At 59.3% G+C, this 22,335-nt stretch overlaps 1 protein-coding gene across 1 annotated transcript; it reads left to right on the top strand.

Moving 5' to 3' along the window:
* The first annotated feature begins 688 nt into the window (after positions 1-688).
* PASK (PAS domain containing serine/threonine kinase) lies at positions 689-21,988 on the top strand. The gene is made up of 17 exons (XM_036254907.1): positions 689-754; positions 2,236-2,468; positions 2,847-3,017; positions 3,571-3,711; positions 4,138-4,272; positions 4,437-4,697; positions 6,844-7,003; positions 8,254-8,362; positions 10,884-12,112; positions 13,564-13,745; positions 14,085-14,252; positions 17,465-17,590; positions 17,695-17,829; positions 18,841-19,040; positions 19,278-19,411; positions 20,927-21,073; positions 21,583-21,988. Exons 1-17 carry the CDS (start codon positions 742-744, stop codon positions 21,735-21,737), a joined length of 3,699 nt encoding a protein of 1,232 aa, XP_036110800.1. The 5' UTR covers positions 689-741; the 3' UTR covers positions 21,738-21,988.
* Positions 21,989-22,335: the final 347 nt, after the last annotated feature.

Here is a 22,335-nt window from a genome sequence, read left to right as displayed (position 1 = left end):
ATTTTTGCATTTATCTTCAGATAGAGTGGGGGGGAAAGAGGGAGGAAGAAAGAGAGAAACATTGATGTGGGAGAGACACATAGATTGGTTGCCACCCACACGACCCCAACTGGGGCCAGGGACAAACTGCAACTGAGCTACGTGCCCTCAGCGGGAACTGAACCCGGGACTCTCTGGTCTGCAGGCCGACGCTCTAACCGCTGAGCCAAACCGGCCAGGGCTCCTTTTTTTTTAATGCATTTATAATTCTTCAGACCTGCAGCCCGGTCCTCCCCATGGCTCTCTCCCACGCTGGTCCGTGTTCCCCTCGTTCCCCCCTCCCAGCAATCCCTGTGCCTGCCTCTGAGAGCTCCTGCTGCAGGGCTTTGCTTCCACCATCCTCGCCCTGTAGGCTCTGACCCAGAGGGCAGGTGGCTGTGGGAGTCTATTGGAACTGAGCTTAATGCAGCCTTGGGAAGAATTAGGGGTGAAACCGTCTTCACGTTCTCACATTGCAGATGCTGATCAGGGTCCCCTTGTTTTCTAGGTGACCGTTGTTCCCTGGCCTGCCATCTCCCGATGGAGGACAGAGGCTCACTGGCCCTGGAAGAGGATCAGAGGGGCCTGTGTGGGGACCCGTCCTCACTGGCACCCACCGAGCGCCCCGCTTCACAGACCTCCCCCCAGCCCAGCAAATCTGTGTCCTCGGCCCACAGACACCTCAGCAGAAGGAATGGGCTCTCGAAACTCTGCCAGAGCAGGATGGCGCTCTCCGGTGACGACCTTGTGGGCATTGGGACATCTCTGTGTTCTTTCAGAGACAGGTGCAGGTTTGGGTGCTCCGTGTGCTGGCCTGCAAAGCCGCGGGCCCTTCCGGCGTGTCTGTCCTGTGAGATTCTTAGGCAGGAAACTCCTTTCCAGGCAGCGGTTGGAATTCTCTTCCATGTTTCAGGGTCAATTAGAGCATAACGTTCTCTCTTACATCAGAGTGTGGGGAATGCTGTCCTGGGCTGGGCAGCTTTGCAGGTGAGACACAGGTTTGCTGGTTTAATCCAGCTGCTTCCTACTGACCGTATGGCGGGCTCAGGGTCTCCTGGACCCGGGCAGAGCAGGCTGGCTGGGGACAGCCAGCTTCACAGCTATAGCGGGGGTAGGGGGGGTGGGGGGGTGGGGGGGTAGGGGGTGGGGGGGAGCTCTCCCCTGCTGGGATGGCCAGGGAGCTCTCCCCTGCTGCCATTCATTCCATCCACTCACTGACTTCTCCAAGTCAGCCAGAGCCCAGACACATCGAGGAAGAAAGCGTTGCTCTGCCTTTGAGGGGCTCATTGTCCTGAGTAGACTGCAGGGCAAACCCTTGAACCGGTGGGGGTCCTGGAATGCAAAGACATTCTGAAGGTGAAGAGATGGCAGGGAGCCAAGAGGAGGGGCTGCAGGGGAGGAAGGGGTCTGGTCTTGAGGAAGGAGCAGCTGACTCAGCTGGGAGCTTCAGCCAGGTCCGCTGGCCCAGGGCGGCCCCTGGGGAGCAGAGGCAGAGCTGGCACCAAGGAGCCTGTCCAAGGTGCGGGGCAGTGGAGCAGCCTCAGGTTTCTGGGCTGGTGAGGCCACTAACTGAGAAGATGGGGGCTCCTCCATGAAGGACCCAGAGGGAACCAGAGGGTGACTCATAGTTTGGTTGTTGAGCTGTTAGAGGGAAGGGCTGACAACACCGAGATGGGAGATGGGGCGGTGGCCGGCTGGACCCTGGGAGGGGAGCAGAGGTTCTGAGGCTGAGCAGGGGTAGGAGGCTGGGAAGGGGAGGGCAAGGGCCAGACTGAGGGCAGGCGCTATGGGAGGCCGGAGATGCAGGGGTGGAGCCTGGGAGCCATGGGTGCTGCTGAGAGCAGACTTTCTGAGGATGAGTGACCTGCTCAGCAGAATGGAGGGAGGGGAGTGGAGACAGCAGGTAACACTTGAATTTGTGGCAGGACAGTAGCTGGGCTGTGGTTCTGGATGATGGACACAGGAGAGTGGCCCTGGGCGGGTGGTAGGCAGGAATCTCACAGGGTTTTCTGCACAGAAGTGTAGAGCTCTGAGGGACACCGTGTGCCGACTCTGCAGCCCTGGGGGTGGCTTAGGTGGAGTCAGGACTGTTAGCACGTGATCGCTCTGCAGGTGAATCTAATGTAGTCCTTCTGGGGGCGGGGCAGGGCCTGTGCATTGCTGTTTCAGAAGAGAGCCCCTGGCAGCCTGGGGTCTGAAGCTTCCTTTTCTTTGCAGAAGACAGATGGAGCTCCTACTGTCTGTCCTCATTGGCTGCTCAAAATATCTGCACTGGCAAGGTGCCATGCCCCGCCACAGCCGAGCAGGCGGACCCGGCCGGGTCCCTGGGCAGCACGTCCTGCTGCTCACTGCTGTGTGGCCTGGCCTCAGGGTGCTCCACGCCCCTGCTCCCGGCCCCCGCGGGCAACCCCAACAAGGCCATCTTCACCGTGGATGCCAAGACTTCCGAGGTATCTGCTGTGCCTGTGACAAAGCTGTGGGTCTGGGTCTGCCCTGTGACCGGTGAACACAGGGACCGGGAGGGTGAAGCTCGTGCTCGCTGAAGTGCTGACTGAACTGAAGGAACAGCGCTCAGTCTGAGCCGGCGCGAGTGCCCTGTGCTCAGAACCGAGGCTGGGGGGTGCGTGTCCCTTCTTGGCCTCGTGCTCTCGATGACACCCCCCTCTTGGTCAGACTAGAGTCCCCATGGGCGTCATGGTGCGAGCCTGCCCACAGCAGGCGGTGGGAGAGGATGGGTCTCCCTCTCCCGAGGCTGTCCGCGCCACCTTCTCACTTCCTGGAGTCGGATGCTGCTTGTGATGCTGGTGTCTCCTCTCTGCCGCTCTCAGATCCTGGTGGCCAATGACAATGCTTGCCGGCTCCTGGGGTACAGCAGCCACGACCTCATTGGCCAGAAGCTCACACAGTTCTTCCTGAAGCCAGACTGCAATGTGGTGGAAGCGCTCAGCGAGGAGCACATGGGGGCCGACGGTCGCGCCGCCGTGGTGTTTGGCACGGTGGTGAGTGTGGGCCTGTGGACGCTGCTGGCTGGAGCGTGCCGTGGGGGTGGGCGAGGACACCCACAGAAGCTGCTGCCGCTGGCCTGGCGCTGCTCGTGCGGGAGGCCTGACCAGCACCCCCAGCCTGCAGGCACCCCTCCGGTTCCCGAGAGAGACATGCCGCACTGTTCGCTGGTTGGGGCTGGCTTGGGTGGCGGTTGGACTGCATGTTAGATGCGGAGCCCTGAGCCCCAGTCACTGGAAGGAGTCATACAGGGTCCACCACACTCAGCATGACCGTCCAAGGGACTGGCTGCTGAGAAGAGGAAAATGAAGATGTTCAGCACTTGTGTCTGTTTCTTTAAGAAATTTTGCAGATGCTGCTGATAATAAAATCTAGTCTTCCAGTAGAACATTCACTCAGAGACTGTAGGCTCAGTGTCAGAGACCTGGTCTGTACTTTGGTTAATTTCCAAAATGTCAGGCCGGTGAGCAGAGCTGAAAACACCATGTGCCTGGAGTGGGGAGGGCCCCATGGCTGGGGGCGGCAGGTGCAGCCTGTCCCTGCCCACAGGTGGACGTCGTGAGCCGAAGCAAGGAGAAGGTCCCGGTGTCCGTGTGGATGAGGAGGATGCGGCAGGAGCCCCGGCTGTGCTGCGTGGTCGTGCTGGAGCCCGTGGAGAGGGTGTCGGCCTGGGTCTCTTTCCAAAGTGATGTGAGTTTGCAGGAGCCTGACCACACGCTCCCCAGCGTGTCGCTCTTTGTTCCCACGTGGGCCTCTGCACAGCAGCACCCTCAGGGTTCTGGGGGGTCGTCCCCATCTGCCGAGCCCCTTGGTGATCGCGCCCTTGGCCAGGCACCCGTCTCCCTGTGCCTCTGTTTCCTCGTCGGGAAAGTCCCGTGTAACTGTCACCCTTCAGCCACAGTGCACAAGCCCTCGGGATGGCAGCCGTGCGGACAGCACGCTGCTCCGCCTGCCTCCGGGTAGAGCGGCGTGGGTCCTCATGCCGGGGAGCCAGCGAGGCTTCTGTTAGAAGTCTGTGCACCTCCTACAGGAGGAGCAGCTTGCAAGTTCACGGGTCAGTGCAGCCTGAGGCTGCAGCACGAGAAACTGTTATCACATGTTGGCTTTCCCTCCAAGGGGGCCATCACGTCCTGCGACAGCATCTTCGCCCATCTGCACGGCTACGAGAGTGGGGACGAGTTGGCTGGGCAGCACATCACAGAGCTGATCCCCTCCTTGCAGCTCCCTGTGCCTGGCCAGTGCATCCCGCAGGTGGGCCCTGACCCCCCCCTTCCCTGAGGAGTGGGAGGGAGGGGAGGTGCAGGAAGCTGGGTGTTGGGGTGTCCCACGCTGGGCATACGATAGATGACCTGAAGCAGCAGAGCCTGAGCTCGGCTGCATGGGTGCTTGTGCTCAGTGGCGTGTCTTTCTTTCAGAATCTCAAAATTCAGAGGTCTGTCGGAAGAGCCAAGGATGGTACCACCTTCCCTCTGAGCTTAAAGCTGAAACATAAGCCCAGTCGAGAGGAGGCGGAAGCCAGCCAGGCGGCCCCCGAGCAGGGTTACTCGGCATCCGTCTGGGTGTTCTTCACCATCAGTGGCCTCATCACCCTCCTGCCCGATGGGACCATCTATGGCATCAACCACAGCTTTGCACTGATGCTGTTTGGTTACGGGAGGACCGAGCTCCTAGGCAAGGTGGGCCCTCCCTGCAGGGCTGCTCCATGTCCCATAGGGAAGGAGTGCGCTGGTCCTGGCCCTGTGTCCCGTAGGGAGGGAGTGTACTGGTCCTGGCCCTGTGTCCCGTAGGGAGGGAGTGTGCTGGTCCTGGCCCCGTGTCCTGTAGGGAGGGAGTGTACTGGTCCTGGCCCTGTGTCCCGTAGGGAGGGAGTGTACTGGTCCTGGCCCCGGGCCCCCTAGGGAGGGAGTGTGCTGGTCCTGACCCCGTGTCCCGTAGGGAGGGAGTGTACTGGTCCTGGCCCTGTGTCCCCTAGGGAGGGAGTGTACTGGTCCTGGCCCCGGGCCCCCTAGGGAGGGAGTGTACTGGTCCTGGCCCTGTGTCCCGTAGGGAGGGAGTGTGCTGGTCCTGGCCCCGTGTCCCGTAGGGAGGGAGTGTACTGGTCCTGGCCCTGTGTCCCGTAGGGAGGGAGTGTACTGGTCCTGGCCCTGTGTCCCGTAGGGAGGGAGTGTACTGGTCCTGGCCCTGTGTCCCGTAGGGAGGGAGTGTACTGGTCCTGGCCCCGGGCCCCCTAGGGAGGGAGTGTGCTGGTCCTGACCCCGTGTCCCGTAGGGAGGGAGTGTACTGGTCCTGGCCCTGTGTCCCGTAGGGAGGGAGTGCGCTGGTCCTGACCCCGTGTCCCGTAGGGAGGGAGTGTGCTGGTCCTGGCCCTGTGTCCCGTAGGGAGGGAGTGTGCTGGTCCTGACCCCGTGTCCCGTAGGGAGGGAGTGCGCTGGTCCTGGCCCTGTGTCCCGTAGGGAGGGAGTGTACTGGTCCTGGCCCCGGGCCCCCTAGGGAGGGAGTGTACTGGTCCTGACCCCGTGTCCTGTAGGGAGGGAGTGTGCTGGTCCTGGCCCCGGGCCCCCTAGGGAGGGTGTGCGCTGGTCCTGGCCCCGTGTCCTGTAGGGAGGGAGTGTGCTGGTCCTGACCCCGTGTCCTGTAGGGAGGGAGTGTGCTGGTCCTGACCCCGTGTCCCGTAGGGAGGGAGTGTGCTGGTCCTGGCCCTGTGCTTCAGCAACTTCCAGTCCGGCTGCTGGCTTCACGGGGGGTGGGGGTGGGGTGGGGGGGGCGGCACACTGGCCGAGAGGGATTCCCTGCTCGTTTTTCTAGACCCCACATTGAGCACCCTGCCTCCTGGACCATCTGCAGAGCCACCTCCGCAGAGGGGTCTGGTCTGAGATGCTGGACGAGTGTGTGTGTCACAGCTGTGTTTGCTCTGCACCCCGAGGCAGAGGCTTGGCCGCTCGTCCACTGACCTGGGGGTTGTGGGGAGGCCTGTCACTCAGAGGAAGGTGTCTCTGGGACCTTGGTGGAGCTTCCGCTCGGTTCCTCGAACTTGGGTGGTGGAGGTCTCCTCGCAGGGCCAGGCACCAGGAGTGGCGACCGCGGAGTGGCCCTGTGTCAGTTGGCACAAACAGCCCTCCACAAACAGTCCCCAAGTGGCAGCCGTGTGTTTGGTCACATATCGGTCCTTGAGCTGAGCTTTAAGTGGGACAGCCCACTCATTCCACGAGGCGCCAGCTGGGCGGTGCCCTCCCGGGCTCACGGTTCGCCTGACTAGGACGAGGGGCCCCTGCAGGGGCATCGAGGGCAGCAGGCTGCTCAGGGAGTGTGCAGGGTTAGAGCCAGTTCTGGGTTCACATGGCCAAGGCGTCCTGGGAGGGGGGCCACACGCCGGTGCAGACAGCGTCCGTCCTTGCAGTCCTGGGCCTGGGACCCTCACAGTGGGGCCACAGCCAATGCAGCCAGGCCCCTGCTGGACCTCAGGGGCCAGCGTCCTGCTGCCCGAGCCCTTTGTCCTTTTGCGCCAGGACACGTGGGTCAGGGAGCTTGCAGACGGGCCCCAGGCTTGAGGGGAACGTGTGTGAAGGCTGGATGTCTGCTCAGAAGACACTTCGATGTTGGAGCAGCTAGCTTCAGAGTGTGTTCGTTTTACCTTTTGAACAAGAAAAAGGGGCAAGTCATGAATTCCATGTTGAGCATCAGGAATCTGACCCGTTTCCCTCACCTGGAGGAATGACCCCAGAGGCCTGGCCGGCCACCTTGTTTTCCTCCCCTGGGCAGACGGTGGGTGCTGCGGCGGGTCGGGGTGCTCGCTGGCTCTGAGCCCCGCTGTTTGTTCTCTAGAACATCACCTTCCTGATCCCTGGTTTCTACCGCTGCATGGACCCCACGTACGACAGCTCCTTACCACTGCCAGACCTGGTCCACCACCTGGACTTGGGCAGCCCGAGTGGGCCTGCGGAGACAGCCGTGGACCCCCTGCAGGCCCGGAACACGGCTCAGGGTGAGCCCAGGGCTCCTCCTAGGGAGTCCTCCTGAGCTCCCACGGGGGACAGGGGGCGTGCCAGGTGGGACGGGGAGACAGTTCCTCTGTCTCTGATGGGCCCTCAGTGCTTCCTGGGGATGGGAGATGTGTGTCCCACTGACGTGTTAGCAGAGCGAGGAGGATTGGAACTCCCCCTGTGTCTGTCACGAGTCCCCACAGGCCTGTGTGCAGGACACCTGTAGCTTCTTGGCTGTCTTGGTGAGTCTGCAGCTTCATTAGTTTGAGGTTGAACTGAGGTAGTGTTTCAAGTTAGCCCAGAGTTCAGCAGTCACAGCAGGCTTTCTGAGTAGCATGGTGATCCACTGTGCTTTTAATGTCTTAGACCTCACCTGAGGGCATTCTCACTGACTTTTCAGAGAGGGGTGGAGAGAGAGGGGGGGGGAGAAACATCAGTCATTGCCTTCTCGTATGTGCCGTGACTGGAGCTGGGGATCGAACCTGCAGCCTTTTGGTGTACAGGATGATGCTCCAGCCAACGGAGCCACCCAGCCGGCCACTGTATTGTTAACATAGCATTTAAGGTTATTCCCACACCTCCCTGAGTCCCGCTCCTTGGCTCTGAGTGTCCAGTGAGGACTAAGCTCCCCACTCCTGCCCTGAAGGGACCCTGCCCTGAGCTCAGGGCCGAGCCAGCACCTGGGCTTGAAGGAGCAGGAAGAAGTGGGGCGCCCAGAGCCTCCTGGGTGCGCACCTTCCCTTGATGAAGAGCGAGTGGCTGTGCCCAGCTTGCCTGCACCCGCTCCCTGCTGCCTTCTCGCTGCCCTCAGCGGGCAGGCGGTTGCAGCTCTGGGAGGGTAGTGGAGTCGGGCCGCAGGGCTATGGGGGTCATCTCAGGGATGGTGGCTTTCATCTCGAGTCAGAGTGGAACCCTCGGAGAGCAGTGGGCCGATGAGAGCCCTGCTCCGACTCCAGTGCTAGTGGGATCGTGATGGCCAAGTGCGGAGCCCAGGACGGTGCAGCAGAGTGGGCAGGGTGGTGGCCTGGACCCGGGGGTCTGTGGGGTGGCCAGAGGTGGCCTGATGCAGGACGGGCTGGGGACAGACACGGGGCAGATGGAGTTCCGTAGATCAGGCTAACCCACCCTCCCCGGGCCCCTGAGAGATGAGCTTCGTCTCAGCAGGGTTGCCGCGAGTGGAAACCATCTCTGCTGCTGTTGCTAGATCCAGGGCTTAATGTCACGCTCGCTGGTGACCTCATGCTACCCCCAGACAGGACCCCAAAGCCAGCGGGGAGCCCAGAAGCCGTCACAGGGATCCAGGCCCAAGTGGACACCAGAGGCCAGCTCCCTTCTGCCCGCTCCTGCCCGCCCACTGCGGGGTAAGTCCTCTGGAGAGTGCAGGTGGCCCGGCGCTGCGGCAGCTGTGTGGCACTCCAGCGCACCTGGGGGCTGCGGGGAGCTGATGTTGGCGCAGTTTCTCACGTAGAAAATTGTCTTTCTTGCCCTGGCCGGTTCGGCTCAGCGGTTAGAGCGTCAGCCTGCAGTCCAGAGAGACCCAGGTTCGGTTCCCACTAAGGGCATGTACCTCGGTGGTTTGTCCCGGCCCTGGTTGGATTGTGCGGGTGGCAACTGCTCGATGTGTCCCTTTCACGTCGATGTTTCTCTTTCTCTCCCTTCCACTCTCTCCGAACAAAATATCAAAAAATGTCCTCGGGTGAGGATAAAAAAAAATTGTTTTTCTTTATTGATTTTAGAGAGACAGGAAGGAGGCGGGGGAGAGAGAGAACATTGATTGGCTGCCCCCTGTAGGCCCCCACTGGGGATCTGGCCCACAACCTGGGCATGTGTCGTGACCGGGAATCGAACCAGCGACTTCTTAGTGCAGGGTCGACGCTCAACCACTGAGCCACACCGACTGGGCCAGTTTTCTCATTTTAAAAGTTATATCATGCCCTGGCTGGTTTGCTTAGTGGTTAGAGCATTGGCCTGTGGACCAAAGAGTCATGGGTTTGAATCCTGTCAGGGGCATGTACCTCAGTTGTGGTTAGGTCCCAGGCCCTGATTGGGATTGTGCAGGAGGCAACCCATTGATGTGTGTCTCTCGCATCGATGTTTCTCTCTGTCTCTCTCTCTCCCCCTCCTTCCCGCCCTCCCACTCTATCTGTAGATAAATGGAAAAGTATCCTCGGGTGAGGATTAAAGAAAAAATTATATGAATCTGTTCTCTTTGTGTGTAATGACAAAGTATTCTGTTTAAAGGAAGAACGTATTAGGGACTTTGGGAAATTGAGAAAAGTAGAGATAAAATCCCCCCATTCAGTTACCAATTCCTGTTGTGCGTAGCATTTTGGAGTGTTTTCAACCAGGCTTCTCCTGACATCTCTGTGCATAGCACGCAGTTAACGTGCCACACTGGGGTGCACCTGTTCCCCTGCCTGAGCTCGGCCCTGCACACCTGGTTTTCTGGGATGTGGCCTGGCAGTGAGGGGGTCCCACTGGGTGAGCCCACCTTAAGTTTCAGTCCGGTGGTCAGGAAGCTGAGGGGACCCTTAGAGGGCAGACCAGGTGTGAGACCCTGAACGAGGCACTCAGCACCTAGGGTGGGGCCCAGGTTCCACGGCACCCAGCACTGGCGGCCCTGCTGCCCCACTGTTCACCGTGGCTTGCAGACGGCCATGGAGGAGCAGGCAGGGCAGGGAGCACAGCTTAGTGACGAGGCGACACCTGGCTGCTGGGAGGTGCAGAGACAGCAGGGACAGTGCAGAGCTGCCCTGGGCCTGACCCTGGGGCCCCACTGCAGGGTTGCCCGCCCTGCTTGGCAAGGGGACCGAGAGCTCCCTGCCTCAGCCCCCCTGTAGAGGACTGGCAGCTCCCGAGACAGGCACAGGCTGGTCAGTTGCATTGCTGGGTGGATGGAGATGGAGAGGTAGCTGTAGCGAGAGGCACAGATACTTGTTGCCTGGCTCTGCAGACCCTCACCCCATCCTTCAGGCCCCCCAGCAAACTCCTGCTTCTCCTCTAAACGCTGCTCGCCATCCCCTCTGCTGTGGAGCTGTTGGGGAGGGCTCCTTCCCAGAGGGCTCTTTCGTCTGCTGTGCCTCTACCATGTCTGCCCCCCAGGCTGGGTGTGGTCACTCCACTGATCTTGGTGTCAGAGTCCCCCTGGTGCGACATGTGTCTTGTGATTGCCGTGGCGGTCGGGTCCCCCGGAGGGGGTCTTAACCCAGGTCTCCCTGAGGTCTTCCTGGCGTTTGGTGCAGCCGCCCCATGCTGAAACGTGCTCGGGGCTCCGGATCCGCTCTTAGGAGCCAGTTAGCCCCCTGCCCCTCTGCCAGCCTTCCAGCCCTTCCCATTGGCCATGAGGTCAGATGGTGTTTCTAGCCAGTCCGTCTGACCTGGGCTGGAAACCCTCAGGCCCTTCTCCCTCTGCCCCCATCCTCCCAGGCCTGCAGCACCGGGCCTGGTGCCCTCTGGCTTCACTGCTCAGTCTTTGTAAACACGTGTTTTGCTGGGAAATGTGTGAGTTGGTGCTTTATTTACTTACATTTTAAAATGTGTTTTTATTACATTTTTAGAGAGAAAGGAAGGGGGAGAGAGAGAGAAACGTTAATGTGAGAGAGAAACATCAATCGCCTGCCTCCTGTACACCCCGTACTGGGAATCGAGCCCCAAACCCGGGCCTGTGCCCTGACCAGGAACTGAACCCGGACCTCTCAGTCCACGGGACGCTGCTCCATCCTCTGAGCCACACTGGTTGGGCAGTGCTTTATTTTTAAATTTGGTTATGAAATTTAGTCTTTTTTCTGTTATAAGTTTATGTTGTTAGATGGGGGAGTCCACGTGATCTCTGTTTCTGACTCGGTGGCCCCTGAGTAACTGTTGTCTATGTTGTACCCCCAGGGTGGACAGCACCCCGGCAGGAAGCCCACCAGCCAGTCAGCAGCTGTCATCGCCTAAGGACCAGAAGGACACTGTCTTGGGGAAGCAGCAGGAACTGATGGCAGCAAAGAGCCTCAGCCAGCAGCTGCTGGGGGGAAGCAGTTCTGACTCAGTGGACACACGACCTTTGGCTTCCTGCGAAGGCCCTGAAGCTCTGACCACAGCTGAGGGCAGGCCCTGGGGTGGAGGGTGTGGCCTGTCCCAGGAAGCACAGTGGGAGTGCGTGGGTGTGAGCGTTGCCAGCAACCCCAACCCCTGGGCTGAGGCCTCAGGGCAGCCGGCAGGGGCCCTGCCCCTGCTGCACCCTGGCTATGGGGCTGAGCAGAGTGTGCCCCCGGGGGGCCTGGTCGCGGTCCCCAGTCCCTCGGGGATGGCGCGCCTCTTGCTCCCTACCCCTGCTCTGGAGGAGCGGTGGCCGGGAGCGCAGGAGGACAGGGAGGAGCTGCAGACTTGCCTACTGAAGGAGCAGCTGTCCAAGTCCAGCTTTAGGGGGTCTTGGGGAGTCTCCTCTGTGGAGCTGGTCCCGGCCGAGCACAGCCCCGTCTCCGCCCCCGTGTCGCTGTGTGACCTGGGAGGCAGGGACCTGCACAGTGGCCGCGTGGGAAGCTCCTCGGCCTGCTATGCCCTCGCCACAGACCTCCCTGGCGTCCTGGACACAGTGAGGGTCCCGGAGGCTGATGGGAATTCGTCTTTCTGGAACCTCAAGGATATGCTCTGTAGCAGATGGACAGACCGAACTTCTTCCAACTGTTCCTGTGCCTCGTCGGAGCTCATGGGGACAGCCTCCCCTTCGCTGGCCGGCTCCGACGCGGGTGTGAGCGCCTGGCACGGGCGCGGGGCAGAGGCTCGGGACGACAGGGAGCTGCTGCTGCTGGCTGGCGCCTATTTCGATCTTGGCAGAGGCCAGCAGTTCTGTGAGACCCGTCTGGGCCTCGGTGGGACAGAACCGTCTGACCCCTCGGAGTGTGAGGACGCGAGTGACAGAGAGAGCCCTGGCTGCGTCCTTCCCAGGCTGGGACCCGGCCCCGCAGAGGCGTGCCCATTAGGGGAGCCCAGGGCGAGCATCCAGGTCACCTCCACACCTGTGAGGGGGGACAGCGCGGTGTCGCCCGGAGCCACCCGCCCTCAGTGCGAGATCCAGGAGGGCACCTACGCCGGGAGCTGCTGCCACCGCGATGGCTCGCTGCTCAGTACGTCCGGGTCCCCAGAGCACACCCGGCGCCGGGCCTTCTCGTCCCGGGCCCATGGCTCACCCCGATCGTTTTGGCAGAAGTGATTATTCAGGGCCCCGAAGTCACAGCTTCCCTCTTACACATCTGGTTCCAGCGGCTCCGGGACGGGGAGCCTTGCCCAAGGCTGCTGCGGCCGCTGGCAGCTGCTCTGGGAGGGGTTGGCGTCGGGCCCCTTCCCTCACCCCTTCGAGGGTGATTGTTTTACTCTCCTTTTTTTAGTATGTTTTTATGGATTTTTACAGAGAGAGGAAGGGAGAGAGAGAGATGGAAACATTGATGTGAGAGAGAAACGTCGATCAGCTGCCTCCTGCACGCCCCCTACTGGGGATCAGCCCACAACCCAGCCATGTGCCCTACCAGGAGTCGAACTGGGACCTCTCCGTCCATGGGACGCCCTCAGTCCACTGAACCACACTGGCCGAGCAACTCTCCTTTTCTTTACATTCTCACCTGAGGATATTTTTTTATCTTGATTTTTTGGGTGTGTGGGGTGAGGGGAGAGAGCAATATCTATTGGTTGCCTCTCATACACACCCCAACCAGGGATCAAACCTGCCACCTTTTTGGTGTGTGGGGTGACGCTCCAACCAACTGAGCCACCTGGCTGGGGCTCACTGTCCTTTGAATTTTCCTACTTACCAGATCATGTTATTTTAGCCAGTTTATTGCTGGGTTTGTATTGTTGATTCCTAAGGCTTTTTTTCCTACTTAAAAAACTTATTTAAATAATACATAAGTTATTTTTTAAAAACTATTTAAAAATATAAACAAAGAAGGCTTGACCGGTGGCTCCGTGGTCAGAGTTTCGGTTCCCAGTCAAGGGCATGTGCAGGTTTGATCCCCGGCCCTGGTTGGGGTGCATGTGGGAGGCGACCAATCAGTGTGTCTCTCTCACATCGATGTTTCTCCTCCTTCCCTCCCTCCTTCCTCCTGTCTCCCTCCCACTCTCTCTAAAAATCATTGGAAAAAATATCCTCAGGTGAGGTTAACAAAAAAAAGAAAAAAGCACCTGTAAAGACTCCTCTCCCTATAAAAACTGCGTGTTTGGGTGTTCACCCTAGAGGGCGTGTGCACACAGCACACATGTGGTTCAGTGTGACTCGGACCCACAGCTGGCACACGCGCTGCTCACACACATCCCTCCACCGAGGCAGCGCCACTGTGTCAGCATGTTGAATGGAGTTTCCGGACTCCCCTGAGCTGACAGGTGGCCGCAGGTCCCTGCAGTGCTTCCCCGGGCCTCTGGCCCCGCACCTGGTGGTGATGGTGCCCCGTGCTTGGCTTTCTGGTGCCCTCGGCCCCGGCCCCAGGCCTTGTGTACGGTTCCCTGCTGCCCAGGCGCGTGCTTTTCCATCACAACGCTGTCATGGTGAAGTTGACAGAGGGCTATGTTCTCTTCTCTCCCTCAGGTGTTCAGTTTGAGGTGAAGCGGGTGGAGCTCCAAGGCACTGCTCCCCTGTTCTGCTGCTGGCTGGTGAAAGACCTCCTGCATGGCCAGCAGGCCTCGGCCACGCGGACCCGCCTGCTGCTGGCCAGCCTGCCCAGCTCCACGCACTCTGTGTGTGAGCACCTTGGGCCCAGCCTGGGGGAGGTGGGTGTCTGCGGCCTCCTCTGCCATGCAGTCGCTTCTCTGTGTGGGCGTGTCTTTCTGTCAGCATCTCTCTCTCTCTCTCGGGACAGGAGGAGGTTTTTAACTGTTCTAATAACCAGTGTGTTAATCCACATGTAGGGTTTCAAATCGTGTGCCCATGCAGGGTGGGGTGTGAACGCGCCTGGACGCATGTGCGTTGGGCTGTCAGGCTGGGCCCTGTGGGCAGGCAGAGTGGGCTGCTGGCCCCACGGCCGCAGGGCACGGTGGAGGGTGTGCCCCCTGCTGCGGCCTCCTTTCCGTGGATTGGTGTGGCCCTCAGACCTGCCTTCACGTGCACAGGTGCTCAGAAACCGCCCGTGGTTTGAGGAGCCCCCCAAGGCTGCCGAGCTGGAGGGGCTGGCGGCTTGTGAGGGCTCGTACTCCCACAAGTACAGCACGCTGAGTCCTCTGGGCAGTGGGGCCTTCGGCTTCGTGTGGACTGCGCTGGACAGGGAGCAGAATAAGGAGGTACTCGGGCCCTCGGAGGGAGGTGGGACTGGGCCAGCTCGGGCCGCCCCGCCCTCCAGGCCTGTGTCTGCTGGACTCTGGGGAGGAGTCCCGTGTGCAGCCCGAGCCGCCCTGCACGGGGTCTGGAGCTGGGAGGAGGCCTCTCCCCAGAGCGGACGTGCTCCCGCCCTGGCCTCCTGCTCGCTGCTTCCGACTTGCCCCAGTGGCACCCGTGCTCTTCCGTGCACCAGAGCTGCATGCTTTCGCCGTCCAGGCTCAGACCCGCAGGGCTGGGGTCCTGGCCACTGCCGCCGCCCGCTGAGGCTCAGCCAGTCCTGGGGGATGGGCTGGTGACAGTGCTGCCTGGCCCTTCGAACACTGCCCGGTGTCCCGTGCCTGGCCACCGAGTCCTTGGAGGCCATGCGCACTGGGGTTTGCCAAGCTGCGTGCCTGGGCTGATCCTTAGTCACATCCACGTCCGTCTTCCTGCTCCTGACAGCTGTCCAGTGGGGCCTGTGGTTTTCTAGACGAAGGGTCGTCGCTGCTCTGCGGTCATGACGGTTGTCTCCTCTGTTTGTCTCCTCTCCTCCTGTCACCAGGCAGGACCTGCAGAGTGGTGAAGTGACAGGCATGCACGGGCTCTGCTGTCTCCCTGCCCGTTGCAGACGCCCCTGGTGGTCTTGATGGATGCCTTTCGTTTGGGGAGATTTTGTTTTATTTTCAGTTCACTGACTTTTTTTTAAGAATGAGTGTTGTTCTAGGAACTGTCTCTTCAGCACCTGCTGAGAGGGCCACGCCCACAAGTTTCCTTGACTGACCGCGAGTGACGTGGGGTCAGGCCTCGGCTGTCGTCCAGGCTCCTGGACGTGTCGTGAATTTGGTCTGCTGGGCTTTCTGCTGGGATTCTCTCATTCACACTTGTAGATAAGTCCTCTTGTGTGTCAGTCGCGGGAGGCCTGCAGGGTTGGCGCTGTGCATCCGCACAGGTGGTGTCTGCCTCGTGTTTCTGTGGCTGCTGGTGTCCCCTGGCTGTGCCAGGTCTGTTCGCGCTTCTCTTCCCAGACTTGCCAGAGCTGTCGTTTTCCTCATCGTCCTTTCTACCAGTTAATGCTGCTCTTTTCTAGCTTGTCAAAGCGAATGTGCTTTGAGCTGTTCCTTACAATAAAAGCACTTACGGTGCTGAGTTTTCCATGTACACATTGGCCATGTTTGCTGTCTCGTGCCTCCAAGGTGAGTCTTACGTTTCCGTTGTCATGTCTGATCTCCCTGCGTCGGGACCTGTCGTTCTTGGTCTGGGTCAGGGGGTTTCTTTGGACTTTATCCCTAAAAGAAGGAGTCCCAGGTCTTCCCTGGATTAAAAAGAGACACATGAGTATTTTTGTCTTTCAGAAAACAGAGGTCAGTTTACACATTATTAGGTCGACACGTTGTTAAGTAAACCGCCAACCAGAAAGTAGAGTTTTCAGGGCCAGGCTGCAGTTCACAGGGCAGAGCACAGTTGTCTCTACGTCCGTTCGGGGGGTTCCCACCTCTGAACACTCGGTTCTCGTCACCCAGAGACATGGGCGCTTTGCAGTTGTCTGGACCTCAGTTCCCGTCGGCTGTGCTGTGTGGGTCAGTGCCCAGGCTCGTCCTCCTGCCAAAGCTGTTCCACCTCTGTTGCTGCCCTTCCCCTGTCGACCTTCCACCCGGACTGTGCTGGGCTCCACCGTGCGGGGAGGGTGCGTGTCGGTGCCTCTCTCCCTCAGCTTTTAGACCTTGTTTATTGTCTTCTAGCGTTAGTTCAAAGTGGATTTTGCTTTCAGCAACTTTTCTTTTTTTTCATCTTTGGACTTCACAAATTTCGGCAGGTTGTATTTTTGTGTGTGTGCTTCATTCTTGCTTGAGACTGGGTAAGACTCTGGCCTGGATCTTCAAGGCCCCTTCATCTTTGATCACTGTTGTTATTGTCATCATTTCGTCCGCACCCGAGGACATGTTTGCATTTACTTTTAGATAGAGCGGGAGGGAGGCAGGGAGGGAGAGAGAGACACATCGACTGGCTGCCACCCGCATGACCCATCTGGGGCCGGGGACGAACCGCAACCGAGGTACCTGCCCTTAGCAGGAACTGAACCCGGGGCTCTCTGGTCCGCAGGCCGACACTCTAACCGCTGAGCCAAATGGGCCAGGGCGGCATTCTTAATCTTAAGAAAATTCAGTTGTTTTGTTCTGTGACTTCTTTTTCTTCTTTCTCACTCTCTGCTCCCCTGAAACTTGTCTTAGGTTGTAGCTTGTGGGGGACCCTTGGCTGGGCAGCAGACATCTGTCTTTCAAACATCTGAACTTGAGCGCCTCCCATCTGTGGCCCCCGGTGCTCCCCGCCCTCCGTCACCCTCCCCGACAGCGGCACCATCTTCTCGCCCCTCCCGTCAGCTGGCTCCGCAGGCACGGTGCCCCCTTCCCGAGCACCTTCAGAATGTGTCCACTTCCCTGCTCTGGCTGGCGCCCCAGCCGCCACCATCGCCTCTGGTCCGTGGGAGGTGCCTGGTGTCCAGAAACTCCTACTGCCCTGCCCCTGCCCCGGGCTCTGCCCGCGCCTGCTCAGAGCCCCGCCTCCCCTGCCCACGGCCACGCTGAGGCCCCATTTCTGTCACTTGTCCAGGGTCTCTTGTGGCCGTGTGGACCAGGCCTGGCCTGCGGCCACCATGTGCCCAGTGGCTCCTTTGGCTGCGCACTGGGCACTGGGCACAAGGCTGCCGTTCAGCGGCTTGCGGGGTTTGCTTCCTTTCCGAGCGGCATCTGCTGCCACCCCTCCTAGTGAAGATCACCACGCGCTCTCACCGCTTCTCCGGTGTCCACCTGTGTTCGCCCACTTGCTGAGCTCTGCCTAGTCTCAGAATCGATGTGGACGACGGTCTGAGTGTTTTCTAGTTCTCAGGCTTCTGGTTCCATTTCCTCGGCCAGGACACCTGCTCCTCAGTCGAAAGTCGGAGTGAGACGCGATGCCCTGGGGACGCCTGCTCTGAGGTCTCAGGCCTCCATCCGGCCGTGCTGTGGCTCAGCCCCAGGCTCTGTGTCCCCTCGCCCACTCTGCCTGTCCCTGCGCAGCAGGGGCACGTGGCCAGGTTCTTCCGTATCCCTGGGGGCCGGGAGAGGACACGGGCGGCCTCGTCTGCCGCTGTGAGCCAGCACGGCACCAGGCCCACAGGCGCTGGAGGGCCCTGAGCTGCTGCCCTCTGCTTCCCTTGTAGGTGGTGGTGAAGTTCATTAAGAAGGAGAAGGTTCTGGAGGATTGTTGGGTCGAGGACCCCACCCTTGGGAAAGTGACGTTAGAAATATCGATTCTGTCCAGGGTGGAGCACACCAACATCATCAAGGTGAGCGCAGCTCTCATGGGGCGAGGCCTGCGGGGACTCGTGGGCGTGTCCTGACGCGTGTCTAGCACCTGGGCAGGGCCGGACCCCGCTTGCTCTCTTCCCAGGTCTTGGACGTGCTCGAGAACCAGGGCTTCTTTCAGCTGGTGATGGAGAAGCACGGCTCTGGCCTGGACCTGTTTGCATTCATCGACCGCCACCCCCGCCTGGACGAGCCTCTGGCCAGTTACATCTTCCGGCAGGTGATGCGGGCCTGAGCCGGCGGGAGCGCACGGCGGGGCGCTTGTCCCAGAGGCTTTGTGGGCTCTGCCTCGCCTTCTGTGTATGAGAAGAGCTCTCTGATTGGAGTAGAGAAAGTGAGGCTGGGAAGGAGGGTTAAGGCCAGTTACCCTCCTGGAATGACTGGGAGGGAGGTTTTGTGATCACAGTTTACACACATGCAATGTCCACACTGACCTCAAAGGGAGCCAACAGGCTGTCCGACTGGGCTCGGTGGCCTGTAGGTGGGATCTGGGTTCTTGTCCAAACCAGGAAAGCACGGTTGACCTGCAGCAGGGATCGTTCTGGTGCCCACTCCATGCAGCTGTTCTGGTTAAGTCAGACAGCGCTTGTCTCTAAGGCACGTATACAGTAGCGTGTCCTGGAGGGGGGCGTGGACACGTGTGCGGCAGCGTGTCCTGGAGGGGGGCGTGGACACGCGTGTGGCAGCGTGTCCTGGAGGGGGGCGTGGACAAGACACAGGCTCTTTGACTAGACAGTCACCTGGAGGTGACTCAATTTCTTTTTTCAAAAAAATTTTTCTTTATTGATTTTAGAGAGAGAAGAAAGGAGAAGGAGCGAGAGAAACATCCATGTGAGCGAGAAATATCCACTGGCTGCCTCCTGCACGCCCCGCACTGGGGATCGAGCCTGTAGCCCGGGCATGTGTCCTGACCAGGGATTGAACCGGGACCGCTCAGTTTGTGGGCCAACGCTCAGTCCACTGAGCCACACAGGCCGGGCAATGGCGCGGTTTTTAGAGTCACGTGTTTCCCTGGCTGGCTTGCTGTGTGACACGTGCTAGCATGTGAGCACGGCCTGGAAATGAAGCGCACTGCCTCTGGGCCAGCCAGGCATCCCGTGGCCTTTCCTGGCACTTTGCATCACGAGTTAGTGGTGTTTTGGTTGTTCTTTGTGTGTTGCTGGTCGGCCATGATTTTAAAGGCGTGTTTTGCTTGAGCTGCTCTGTGAGAGCCCGTGGCCTCCTGTTTCAGCTGGTGTCGGCGGTGGGCTACCTGCGCTCGGAGGGCATCCTTCACCGGGACATCAAGGACGAGAACATCGTCATCGCTGAGGACTTCACCATCAAGCTCATAGACTTCGGCTCCGCTGCCTACCTGGAGGAGGACAAGCTGTTCTACACCTTCTGCGGGACGATCGAGTACTGCGCGCCCGAAGTTCTCATGGGCAATCCGTGCGTGTCGGGCCTGGGTCTCTGCCTGTGAGCTTAGAGGGGGGTGGGTGCTGGGGGACAGAGGCTGATGCTGGGAAGGTGGGCAGTGGGTACAGGTTCCTCATGTTACTTCCCCAACTTTTGTTTATGTGTAGTTGTATACAATTAAAAGTTAAGAAAAAGATAAAGGGATCCCCCAAAGTGGGACTCTCCAAATAAGCGAAGAGGCGTCGTCTTTAGTTGGGCCTGTTTTGTCAGTTACAAGGGGCCGGAGCTGGAGATGTGGTCGCTCGGAGTCACGCTGTACACACTGATCTTCGAGGAGAACCCCTTCTGCGAACTGGAGGAGACCCTGGAGGCTGTGATGAACCCCCCGTACCCGGTGTCGGAAGGTGAGCAGGACACAGCCAGTGGCCTCCTCGCCTCCTGTCTTCCAGAGCCTTTGTCAGAGCTGATGGCCTCACCCTCTCTCCACTCCTCTCATACTTTGAGCAGAGGACGATTGGAATCGGACTTTAAAACATTGCGATAATTCTGGCCCTGGCCGGTTTGCTAAGTGGTTAGAGCACCGGCCCATAGACCAGAGAGTCCTGCGTTCGGTTCCTGTTAAGAGCACATACCTCGGTTGCAGTTTGTCCCCAGCCCCGGTTGGGGTCATGTGGGTGGCAGCCACTTGATGTGTCCCTTTCACGTCGATGTTTCTCTCTCCCTCCCTCCCTCCCGCTCTATCTAAAGATAAATGCAAAAGTGTCCTTGGGTGAAGATTAAAAAAAAAACAAACACGATGATTCTGTTCCTGTGAGCTTCCCCTTGGGATCACTGGGCTGTCTTCTGAGAGGTGGACATTAATGCTTGTGGGCTTGGCCATGGCAGTATCCAACGGGGGGGCTGTGGGGGGAACCCGTCCCCAGCAGCTCCCGTGGAAAGGAGCCTGGGGTGTCTGTCACACCGAGGGCTCCCTGTGAGCCAGCAGTGTGAGCTCGATTTGCCTCTGAAGTGACCGGCATGGGGAGGTGGATATGACTTGGGGGCCAGAAAGGGCTTCCCAAGTCTCCAGCTGGCCCACAGGGCTCTGAGGTTCCTTTCAGTCTTGGCACTGCGTTTCATAGTTGTCACTTGTTGTTATGAGCACTGAGGTGACGAGTGTCGTCTGTGCCTGACTCTGCTTGGGTTAGAAACCTGTGTCTCAGGCGGCTCAGCAGCCATGATGCTCATGGACGAGGGGCTCAAACAGCAGACATTCACTCTCAGTCTGCAGACTGGGAGCCGAGGTCCAGGCGCCGGCCCACCTGCTCTGGTTGAGACCTCTTCCTGTCTTCAGACGGCAGCCTGCTCTGTGTCCTCGCATGGTGGAGGGAGGGACAGCGAGCTTTCTAGCCTCTCTTCTACAAGGTTGCTAATTTCATCGTGGGGGCCATACCCTCAGGGCCTCATCTAATCACCCTGGTCACCTCCCAAAGGCCCCACCTCCTACCACCATGGGGCAGGGCCGGCCCTGGAGAGGACTGCAGGCCTGGCTGACTTCTGGATCTCGGACTCCGGCAGCTGCCTCCCTGCCTCTCCTGTCACACCAGCCCTGTGTCATTCTTGGCTCTGCACAGCCAGAGCCCCTGGAAGTAGGCCCCAGGTCGAGACCTCCACACAGTGATGGAGCAGGATCTCTCTCTAATCGCTGTCATTGCAGAGGGGACAGGTGGCTCTTGAAGCCTTTCTCAAGGTGCAGCTGTAGGTCCCGTGTGCCAAAAACCCTGGGGTGCTCATTTAAAATGGGGGTTCCAGGGCTACCTGCTGCCCAGTTGGAGGTGCTCATGGGGGCACACATGGTTTTGAGGTGCCCTCCACTTGACCGCAGCCCAGACCACTGATGGTCTCTGGCCCCATGCCTAGGACAGGTTTTATGTCCCCAGATCTCATGAACCTCGTGTCAGGGCTGCTGCAGCCTGTCCCCGAGCAGCGCACCACCTTGGAGAAGCTGGTGACAGACCCCTGGGTGACGCAGCCCATGAACCTTGCTGACTACACTTGGGAGGAGGTGTGTGGGATAAACAGGCCAGGTGAGAGGCATGGCCTGTGAACCCGGGCGGGGGTGGAGGGGTAGCTCCCTGCTCCATGCTCCCTGGATTTACACCGGCGCAGTGAGACTCGGTTCTGATTCAGAGGCCCCTGGATGCCGCGGGGCTCAGAGCTTGGCTGCGGGCCTTGGGGGGTGGGGGAGTGCCCGTGGGAGCCTGTGGTGAGCTGCTGGGGCTTTGAGAAGTGCAGTTGTCAATGGTCGGAGTGGGCTGAAGGGGACGATAAGGCCACAGACAGTGCAGTACTTGGAGCCCCCAGCTCTTCGGGTGAGGCTCCTGGCCCCACAGCCAGGCAGAGGCAGCCGTGTGCCTGGTCACCACTGCTCAGCGGTGGGCCCTGCAGGTGTTGGGGGCTCTGGGTGTGGCAGTCCAAGAACTCGGGGGCTTTGCCGTTTGGGTTCTGAAGGGCCCTCTGGTGTCTTTTGCTCCTAGGAATTGTTTGAGAATCGTGTGTTACCAGCATGTGATACAATGTCGTCTTCTTTCTTCAGAAAGCGGAGTCCTGTCCACCGCGAGTCTGGAGATGGAGAGCAGAGACCCCAGTGACGCGGCTCAGCATCCGGAGCTGGCACCCCCTAGAGGGCCCCATTCATTCAGGGAAAGTAATGATCAAGGCTGGCCCACTTCACCTAAAAACTCAGTTTGATAAATGCTAGAACAAAAGCCAGTGATGCTGTATTATTTGGGGTTTATAAAATAGATGTGGAGTTTTTTTGTTCATGACCTTGGAAAAACACTGCAGTGTCCAATCAAGTTTTGTACTGCGAGAGGGGCTTTGGACTTGTGAACTTCTGGAAGGCATTTTCGAAGCCTCTTACTTCTGTACACGTGCATATGTTTTGTTTCCTCTGATCTGGTCCATGCTCATCTGATAGGTAGAATTTATAGAACTGATGACCAGGGTATTTCATTAATTTATTTTCTTAAACATTTTTTAAATTAAAGCAGTTTTGTTGGTAAACAATTACCTGACTTGGACTGTATGAATTCTTGCACAGTGCCGGTGTGGGGAGCACTGGAGAGGGGTTCAGCCTCAGACAGTTTGAGGGTCCCTTCCTGGATGGGGAGCTCTGCAGCCCACTCATTCTGAGGAACCTGGGAGTTTGCGTTCAGTCTGTGCACAGCTGGTTAGGGTCGGCCCACCATCTGCCCAGGCTCTGCAGCAGGGCTCTGCTGCCCACCCCCAGCACCCTCAGCACCCAAGACATCCTGCAGCCAGCCCAGTTCCCCTGGGATAATGTGGG

The sequence above is a fragment of the Molossus molossus genome, unplaced genomic scaffold (genome assembly GCF_014108415.1).
Source record: "Molossus molossus isolate mMolMol1 unplaced genomic scaffold, mMolMol1.p scaffold_m16_p_11, whole genome shotgun sequence".
Classification (NCBI taxonomy): domain Eukaryota; kingdom Metazoa; phylum Chordata; class Mammalia; order Chiroptera; family Molossidae; genus Molossus; species Molossus molossus.
This window is presented reverse-complemented; position numbering and strand designations above follow the sequence as displayed.